Consider the following 10614-nt stretch of genomic DNA (forward strand, 5'->3'; position numbering starts at 1 on the left):
TCATAATTATCCTATTTTATTTGAATATTTACGTTTTTTGACACCAATTTTCCGAAGCAATTAATTAAAAATCGTCTTTAATAAATTAAAAAGCTTCTGGAAGCGTAAAAATTAAATTAAAAAGCTTCTAGAAGCACCCTATATGATCTGCAGGTGGATTATTTGCTAAAATCTGGGATTGTTATAATATATTTTGTCACTTCGGAATTTTGACTGAAATAAAACGATGTATTTGGTCAATTTCACTTTTTCCTCGGCCGCAATATCCTGTTTTTAGTTGTCACTTGAGAAATTGTGTAAAAATCCCAGTTATGTGGAAATTACACCTCCACACTATTGCCAAACACAGAACCTTTATCTATGGTCCATGGAAAGAATTTAAAAATCTAAATCCACAGGCATGACTGAATTTTTTTCTTTTTAAATTCTAATTTTCCCTTTTTAGCGCATTTTCTCATTCATGGAAAAAATGCACTATTGTGCTCGCCATGTCCGTCTGTCTGTCTGTCCGTGACCTCAAGTTTTCGTCGACGAGAAAATGCGCTCTCTGTCACTCACTGCAGTGAGTACCTGTCTCTTATACACATCTAGATGTGTATAAGAGACAGGTTATGCGGTGCCCCGATAGCTGATAATGAGGGCCCCGATTGACGATAGCTGAGGCCCTCATTATCAAGAGCGAGTCTCCGGCTATCAACCTCCAAGCTACTGGATTCGTCCGGACGCTGAAATTATTTTCGGAGTAATTTTTAAGCTAATATTTCGTATTGTATCCACTTTACCTTTGCTATGTACTTCTGTCATTTCAAATTCAATTTCAGATGTTGTAAAACCTTCACCAGCTTGATAATGAAAATTGTATTTTGGAAACGTCGCAATCTATTAAAATGTCATTTGGAAACATGCTTTTCGATCTCCCGGCTCCAGCTAGAAATTTGGTTCGACTCATTGAAAAGACGAACAAGAAGATTGTAAATAAAAAGCATGCTCTGGTCTTCAATCAAACTTGCATAAAAGAGAAGCTTCTGCCGAACTACACCAATACACATAAGCTTAAATGAATAAGCGAATAAATTAGCAAGTAAATTACAATATAAAATGCACATGTTAGCAAAGGTCAGAATGATGGCACCGGTAAAAATGTACCAGTATGTACCTGTCAAATTAACTTGTATGAATTGATAATAAAAAAAAACAAATAAAACGTATTAGTATAATTCTCTTTAAAAATTTCAAGTTAACGGCCGCAAGTTTTTACCTCTAACGTTAGAACTTCCCCTAGCTAGGCAGTATGCAATGCTTTTTCGTTTTTGGAGAATGTGTCAGAATAATGCGAAATAAAGGAAAAAATAAATAACACATGTCCCCATGTTCAATTTTGCTTATTATACGTCAAGCCAAGTACAGTAAAATGATACATATGACTTCTTCGCAAGAACCAACATTTTTGACGAATAGGCTTAATTGAATTTAGAGGTGTTAATCTGTTTTGGACAGAAAAAAAATTGATATATTTTTTTTAGCTAGGCAATCTGTTACATTCAGCGAGAAAAAAGTTGGCAACACTGTTTTAGAACGCGATAATCAGTTTATCACCATGACAGGACTGCGTAGTGAAGTGACAAAGCATGCCTTAAAATATTTTTTTTTATAAATTTGCGTATCTTGTTGTAGAATGGGGAGCAAAACAAATAATTTGTTTGGTAATAAGTCTACTGCGTAATTAAGGTTTAGTTTAGACTATCAGCGTTCTATGTTTTTTTCTTATTTACAGCCTGGAGCCTGGAAGCGAATAAAAAATTCGTTTGATTTAATCACTGTGGCAACCGGCAATTTCGGCGTCTCGGCTCACAAATCAGCCTCACATTGTACTTGGACTGTCGATTGTCTTGGGCCCTTTGCAAGTTGGCGAGCCAGATTAGCTCGGCTTCTCGAAATTTCTGAAGTCTGCGGTCTTAGGGGCAATCGAGAGATTTTAAGAAACCAGTTCTCAATATTGCTTTCCCTGTTGCTGCCCTGTTGTCGAAGAAACGAATCTTTCTAAGTCGAATATTGATTGCTTATTTGCCTTGCAATACAAGTTTTGTTGTTATGTGATTTGTCAGTCTGTCAGAACTACCTACTGGCTACTCCTAGTTGAAACTTGAATGTGCATGTGGGCCGGTGGCAGTGCTAGCCTGCTAGGCACACACCAACGTCGAGAATTAGGCTAGTTTCTTAAAAATATTCAGAATAATGGGATAGCTAGGTGAGGGTTTTGCCATTTCACAAGCTGCCATTTCTATTTGTAGGGTTGTTACTTGCAAGATTGACTTTGTTAGAAATTGTAGACAGTCTGAGTCATCCTATGGACCTAGCCTATGCACTTGACTAGGTCTTACTAGTTACTACCTATCCTATGCAGTAAGGCTATGCATAATGATAAATGATTGATAATGGCTATTGGCTAAGCAGTCTGCTTTGCAATTATGCATGATAGCCTACACATTGTCACATACAGACTACAGTGATACTAAATGACTGCGTCACTGCAGAGACCGTGAGACTTTGTTAGACCTATTCCTCAACAAGCACAAGTTCATTTTTGAGTCATATGTATTATGAGTAGACTAGCACTAGCAAAGTATCATGGATAGGTATCACTCATACCAGCATTATTGTACATAAGATATTATATGATAATTTATGGTTTAATTCTTGAGTATTGAGTGAAAATGAACCAATTCTATAAAGTCTGGTTTGCCACTACTCACTACGATTATTTTACTATGTATAGTTAATTTGTAATCTCTGAATTGTCATTTCCAATTTTGTTCTTGTACCTGTAGGCAGTATGCAGCCTACACTGTAGAGTGTAGACTGTAGACACTAGAGTCTCATAGTCTTGGTACTTTTAGATGATATAGTAATAGGTGTAATAAACTATATATACCATGATGGCATGATTCAAATGCCATCACTATCAGTCATTCATGAGCTTTTTTTCTGCCAATATTGGCCTTGGAATTATAATAGATTTGCAGCATTACTTGCTTTATGCTTAAAAAGTTGTAGTAAACTTTACAATACTTCTAAAATTGTAGGTAATGATTAGAAAAATAATAAGTGACCAAGCTTGGCAAGCTATCTGCCTGATTTATTCAGCCTGAAAGCCTCCATCAGCTCCATCTCAAACTATCCATTTGGTTTTTGTATTGCGCATGAGCATGAACTATGATGGATACCAGCATTTTACCATTTATCAGGAATAGACTATGAAAATTCTATATTTATCATAGCAAGGTTTTTGAATTTTTTGTTTTCACATTTATACAATGCATGTTATGGTCAGTATTGCACTGTTTATGAGGCAAATAGTAAGGCCATGTTAAAATTATAGGAAATATTAATGTTGTTTCATGTATCCATTAGGCATTAGCCATGATCAATTTTTTAAAATACATTTTGAAATATTCACTGTTCAAGTGGAAAATTGAGTTTATCCATAATGTTTGGAGTTTCTGCATTTCTGGCAAATAAAAAGTATATATATATATGAATATGTAAATATCTGAGGACTCACTAGCATCAAAAATTCATGTCATCAGAAGATCAAGACCCAATCCCAATCCCAATTGTTGAGTACTTACAGTTACAACTTACAAGTACAACAGATGCCCACAACCATGTTAGAGAATACAAGTATTCTAAGAGGAATTATGTGGATTTGAACCAGTTGAAGGGCCTGTTATTAGCAAAGACAATGCCATTCAAAATTTCAAATTAATAAAGCATGGGATCTACTCAAGTTAGAATTAACTTGTATTCACCCAACAGCTGGAATTGGAATTCAGACTTCAGTGTGTGCCTCTGCATGGGGCAGCCATGCCATATCTGATCAGTGCACCATTCTAATGGCTAAAATATGTACAATGAAAAATCAATAAATTTTCTAAGCCATCTTCGGAGCCTAACATGTATGTCCACAAAATGTAACTGTCTTAAAAACTAAGATGAATCCAAATTGAGGAAAATTTAAATTATGAAATTTAAACTATTGTTCTTTTATCTGTTGATTGAATAGAGTTTATTTTTTATTTAATTTTGGTTTTGTCAGGCAATGAGACCATTTCTGCAGTCCTTGTTCTTCCTTTGGGCCTCCATATGCTGTAAATATCTTTTTTGCAATCTCATTCATAGCTGCAGTTTCTTCCTCTCATCAACACATATCAATTGCAATCCTCATCTGTTCTCTCATACCCTAAGCCATTATTTTCTTTCACCTTCTCATTCAATATCATCTCCATTGAAAGAATTTTTCATTCTCATATGTTGTCTTGCATTACACTAGCTGATCTTCATCCACAGTTGTATGTCAAATACCGGTATATGTATTTATGTATATACATCTATTCACACCCAGTGCCCATGTTCTTGCATCTCCTTTTTTTTTACCATCCTGCAATACATCTATGCTTAGTCATTGCTAATACTTCCTAATAGGAAGTAGTGCTGGTAGTAATGCTATTTGGTAGGGCTGTAATCAGAAGCAATTTGAGCTGCATTAATGCAGCACCATAGTGTATCTTAATTTTTCTACATCCATAGCTAAGTAAAAAAAAACTTCAGTTGAAATGTGCATTAATAGAATGATGTGTGATCTTATTTTCATTTAAGCATTTCTTATTATACAGTTTTATCCTTGGGAATTAGTAATTTGGTACCTGAATTACTAACTGAGCAAAAATCATTCCTTGGCAAAGGAAAAATTTTCTATTGATTGGATAGCTGAGTTGTGAGCAACTTGCAGAATTATTTTAAATGATATTTCAGTAGAAATAAACCTGACTAATATGCTGAATTCATGTCTTGACTTATATGAAATCTTCCAAATTGTCATTTTATAACAACTAGTAAATTTTGTTCACAATGCTATGTAGATGGCTAGGATTTTCTACTAGTTTGGAATTTTCTTTGCCAATGCAGAAGATTGAAGTTGTTCCAGCTTACAAATTGCATGTGCCATTTGGTCAAAAAATACATCTCCCTGAGCATGGCTATGTATATACATGTTGCTAATAGTTCAGTAACTTGTTTTGTGGTCTGTTCTCTTGTATATCTGCCACTCATGGGGTGTAACAATGCAATTATGACAATTATATCAGTAACATTGATTGAAATGTCAGGTAAACTTTACAAGGAATGCTGTAATTGGTATAAAAATTTGATTGGGGAGATAAATTGTACATTTGTGAACTGTCCTGGAATTGACAAGCATTTCACTTGGAGGGGTCATTTTGAGTTGAAACTAATTTCTGTGCTGTATTTTTGTGCATTTTCAAATTATAGTGGCTTCCATGTATGCTTCACATCATGGCTTTAGTGAAAGGCAAATGAAAGTCCATCTATATAACTTTCTAAACATCTAAATAACAAATGTAGGTATAACTTTCTTGTACTCATTGGAAATTTGTTTAAAAAAAAGTGTCTAACCCATCCCATTGTGAACAAATTTGCCATGACTTTATATCAAATTAACGACTGTAAACTTTATGGAAGTTGAGCATCTTCTAAATCTTCCCTGTCAATGGCACCCAAGTTGCCAGTTAACACTGCTGCTAACTTGCTGATTTTTTTAAATAACATGCAATTGATGGTGCTCATGATTGACAGTGCACCTGTCTAGATTATTTGAGGTAGACAAGGTTTTAAGGGCTGCAAGAAGTATTTTCGTTGTTTTTTCTCAGCGTGTATCATGAATATTATTCTAAGCTGTTCTAGAATGTGCTATAATTAGGAAAATTTTTTTTTGTATATTGTGCTTTTGACCTCTTTCCCAAACTTTTTATAGATAAATTTATACTAAGCTGGTTCTTTAATGCTTCAAGTCAATAAATCATTTTGAAATTGCAGCTTTCCAAAAAAGTGCACAATGTCTTATACTGACAAGCTTGTGTCTTGCCCATACAATGCTGCTCATCGCATCAATCCAAATCGGTTGGCCATTCACATCCTCAAGTGCAGCAAGGTTAGTTATGTAGTTTCATCTGTTTGTATCTGAATGATGAATGACATTGGTGCATTAATGGACATCATAGTTCCAGTATTTCTCTTTAGAACAAAACTCTGTTTCATCTGTGCCAGTTACTTGGCTGGCAAGCACATTTAAATCTGGCTTAGAGATGAAGTTAAATTTTTTTGGCTGGAATTGGTTTACAGTCCTTGCATAAATGAGGAGTTAACATCAGGATTACACTGCATTATATGAAGTGTATCAATGTGCTGGGGCTTTCACAGAAACTTCATGATTTATAGTTCAATAAAAAGAGAACCAGTAACCATATCATTACTATGTAAATTGTATTAAAAAAGACATCCCCTGAATTTTTGTATCACTTAATTTTGATATTGGATAAATGATGGCCACCATTGTCAATGCATTAAGATAGTTGATTTTTGAAGTTCCATTCAACTCGCTGAGGCATATTGATGGCTATGTTGTAGATGGCTTTTCATATGTTCTTCAAATGAGGTAGGGTCTTTGGACAGTCATTGTAAACAATTGATTTAAGATAACTCCATAAAAAGAATAACATGGAGCCAAATCGGAGGATCATCTCAAGGAGATGAGGTGCTCTGCAAAATGTTCAGAAGGTGTGGAGGATGGCAAAACTCCTCTCTAACTCTCTATGTTTTTGGGTGTTGTGGCAGTCTGCTGACTGTCCAGACACTCTTGCATTCACACTTCCACTTGCCCTAAAGGTGTTCACCCACATAACAATTGATTTCCGATCAGGAACCCAACCTAAAGGACAAATACAGAACCAAGTATATATTTCTTGTTGAATAATAATGGAAAGAACGCCATGACAAGAAAGGCAAGCTGTTCAGTTGTCTAATGCATAATGGAAACTGACTAGGCATGGCACAAAACTTCATGGCCTTGCTCCATATGAAATACTCCCGCCTTCTTCCTACATCTGGCCACTTGGCGCAATATACAAAATGGGAAGTTTCTGTGAATCACCCTGTATTTAAAATTGATCAGGATGAGTTTGAAATAAATTACTGTAATTGAATTGAAGTCATTACATGTTTTGAGAACTAACACTAACTATTTTGTTTTGTAGTCGCACCCCCAAATAAAAATGGAGACCTGCCCCTTCAATGCCACTCATCGGGTGCCTGCATACTTCTATCAAGCTCACATTGTTGAATGCCCTGACAATGTTGTTGTCTTGCGAAGTGTTCGACATGAAATCACTGGCAAGTTTTATGACAGCTAGTTTAGTCAAACTTTTCTTAATAAAGGTGATGGTTAAGTGGAGCTTTTGAATGGTTACTGCATGCCTATGGGCACCTGACTAGTGTATTTTATGTTCACTGTTTTAAGCCATATAGTGTGGTGTCCATTCATTTTTTTGAATATATATTTTGGAATATATAGGTATCTCCTAATTATCTTGGTTGTGGGTCAATGCATGTAAGTGTTGTGTTGAAAATTTGGGAAAGTGAACATCTGAAATTTTGATGTGATCACACGTGTAGCTGCCTTCCTGCACACTTTAATTCAGAATATTCTGGTGCAAGAGTTGAGTTTAGGCTCAGATTCATTTAGGTGACCAATTGGTCCAAGTTGAACCAGTGCACTCCAGACTAGATCTAATCTTCCTCTCCAACACTACTACGAGTTGGTTTAAAGTTATAGTGTCATTTTATAGTACCACTGTTACAGTTTCCCAGCTGTAGTGTAAAAATCATGCAGAACATGGAAATGTGTAATATATCAATCTTAATTGATTTACTTTGTTCAGAGGAGAATGAGGATTCAAAATCGTCTAGCTCTGAGGATTATGATGAGGATGATGCAGCAATGATAATGGAGGCAGAGCAGTATGCTTCAAAGTGCCAGGTTGTATTTTTGTATACTTCTATAGTTCTATTCATGAATGTTTTGGTCATAGTTGTTCTAAATGAATTCAAGTCCATGTGTTAGTACTCCTCATTTGCATGCTGAAAGTATAGGGAGACCTCTTAAATAAAATTATTGACTTTAATATTACAATGATTCATTCCAGTTGATGACTGAAGACTGGAACAGCCCCAGCAATGGAGGCTTGGGCTACAACTGTCACATGGCATCTATTCTGAAGCCTTTCATGAGGTGCTTTATCAGCCATACTTTAGTTGAAATCAATTATTGATCATAAATTATTTCAAATTATTTATATCCTTGATTGCATGTGCTTCTATATCATATTTCTGTTGCGTTATAAAATTTCTCATGTCATTTTTTCTGTTCTGTTCCTATTATATTAATTACTGACTTGAAGTAGAAGTGAATATTTTCACATTCTTACTTTATTTTGTTGGTAATGCTTAGACTTTGGAAATAAATGTTGTAAATGAATGGAAACAAAAATACAAAATAAAATTTGAATCACCTACTATAATCAAGAAAAGCTGTAGGTAACAAAATAGGTATTTTCAACAGCTTTTCTTTTGAGAAGATCTGAAGATTTTTTTTAGACATAAGTAATTTGACTACTGCTAGACTATTACTGAATTGCTGACTCTTTAAATGAAATACTAAGCATTTGTATGACAGGAAAGTGCCGTCTGGACTCAACAAAACTGCCCGTAATAAGTGGTATGAATTGGAGAAACAGCGCGTCAGGGAGCTGCAGGAGGGAGTGTGAGTGGCTGAAGCTATAATTTAACTGCTAACACCTCAACTTTGAACCAGTAGCCTTATTGTTTGCCAGCCTTCAATTTATCTGCTAAGAACTCCTTGAATGATAGGTGTGAGTAATATTATATTGGTGTTCGACTCCATTTTTGGTTTTGAAAATGGTTGATTGTGTTGCTGTTTTTGATGAAATGAAGCCTTTTGGTATAATTCGGACAATGGAAGCTATTCTTATCACAGTGGTCACGTGCTAAAACTGACGAGAAGGTCACCTATTCGGTCGCTTTTGTTACGGTCGAATTTCGTAGGCGTGGATTACATTTTTAAGAGCACTGTAGGGTTAATCTAAAGCTTGCTGGATTTACCCACATCACTGGGTTTTACAATCTGTTCGAGTAGACAGATGGTAATTTGTATAGGTAGTTTCCTGTTTGTTAAAGCTGATTATGTCTTTAAATTCAAGACTTGGGTTTTGCAGACCGTTCAGCCCTGAGGTCGTAAAGGCCTTCTCAATTCCTGACAACGTGAAATCCGAGCTCGCTGACTACAGTATCTCACGTCCTGGTATCAGCGTCTCACAAGGTATCAATCACTTGAATATTTTGTTGAAATAGCACAAACTATTGAATTTTAGTCAATATTGAAACAAAAAAAGTAATTTATTGTTATATTAAATATATTTAATATGATCAATGTGAGGAATTCTACGAGTTGAAACGCTTATTGTAGGTGTCATGTCTGAAAAAAATGAACTCAATACCGATATCTTAGTTTGTTATAGTTGGTGGGATAAGTTTGTCGTGATAAATAAATAACAGTTAAGTGTATCTCATATCAACATGCGTACCTACATTGCGTGCGTACGATTCGTAAACAAGTGCATGTAAATCATGTAACTCTTAGTCTGCGGATGTATTAACCGTCATCAAAGCTGTTCGTACATTAACGTCCGGGACGAAAAATCCCTGATTACACAAAGGATTATATGCATATGCTATAATTAGAAAATTGATATATATTTACGGAATTAGGTTCCCGACTGACGAGCTCGAACCAAACCTTTGTCGACATTTCCACAACCGTACTGATGAGGCTGTCTCCATTTTCACAGTCCACATATTACGGGAAGCCTAAATTAGTGTAATATCCCTGGAGGACAATATGTTGGCTGTCATACGGATTTTGGTGTTCACTTCATATTTATGTAGCAAACAGTTCATTTGTTCAATCCGTTCGGTGTGCAATGGGTGCATTAGCTAACGCCTGCCCTAATCATTTACCATTCATTTAGATTCTCGTTCACCGCCCTAATTTTAATTACTAGCCATCCAATGAGAGCAATGGGATTTTAATCGTGTAAGCACTCGCTGCCTTCTTGTGTACCTGTATCTTTTGAGCCATTTTAATTCATTGAGCAATCCGCTATTTTCTGAACCCGTGACGAATCGGGCGCGATTGTATGGTGTAAAAATGCGAATAATTACTCAAAGGTTGGTCCTTTAACAAAAAAATACCGCCGAGAAACAAATGTGACATAGAGTTTGAGAACATTACTATACGCTTGGTATCAAGTTGCTCAAAGAAACTTCTCATTACCCATATGAATTGACTGCCTTTTGTCAGCGGCCGAGGTGTTCAGGTTATAAGTTCATTGCTTAGTAGCATTAAAGTGATATTTTTTGATAATGTCGTTTGATGTTATGATAATCAGGTCAATCACTTCCAAGCTGCCAAGACAACACCGGCTGCTCAAGGACAGTCAGAGGAGATGGAGGACAAGTAATTGGTAGGAATGATGTCCGTAGATTAAGGCCTGTAAATAATGTAGGGAGTAACCGCATACATCAAAGTGAAAGTGCACAAAAAGTTTTAAAATGTTTTTACACGAACTCGGATTCCGTTTTGAACAAAAAAAGTGAACTGTTAACTGTGATCGCAAACGAGAG

The 10614-nt window shown here is 35.7% G+C and overlaps 1 protein-coding gene across 1 annotated transcript in view; it reads left to right on the plus strand.

The window, feature by feature from the left end:
* The first annotated feature begins 5881 nt into the window (after positions 1-5881).
* The window catches only part of LOC108679216 (golgin subfamily A member 6-like protein 7), a 7829-nt gene continuing 3096 nt past the window's right edge, over positions 5882-10614 (plus strand). Inside the window, exons 1-6 of the mRNA XM_018167815.2 lie at positions 5882-6007; positions 7110-7245; positions 7794-7891; positions 8058-8143; positions 8588-8674; positions 9147-9250. Of these exons, the coding sequence (XP_018023304.1) occupies positions 5912-6007; positions 7110-7245; positions 7794-7891; positions 8058-8143; positions 8588-8674; positions 9147-9250 (607 nt within the window). The 5' untranslated portion in view covers positions 5882-5911. The remainder of the gene's footprint in view (positions 6008-7109; positions 7246-7793; positions 7892-8057; positions 8144-8587; positions 8675-9146; positions 9251-10614) is intronic.

This window comes from Hyalella azteca, unplaced genomic scaffold (assembly GCF_000764305.2).
Source record: "Hyalella azteca isolate HAZT.00-mixed unplaced genomic scaffold, Hazt_2.0.2 contig2464, whole genome shotgun sequence".
Classification (NCBI taxonomy): Eukaryota; Metazoa; Arthropoda; class Malacostraca; order Amphipoda; family Hyalellidae; genus Hyalella; species Hyalella azteca.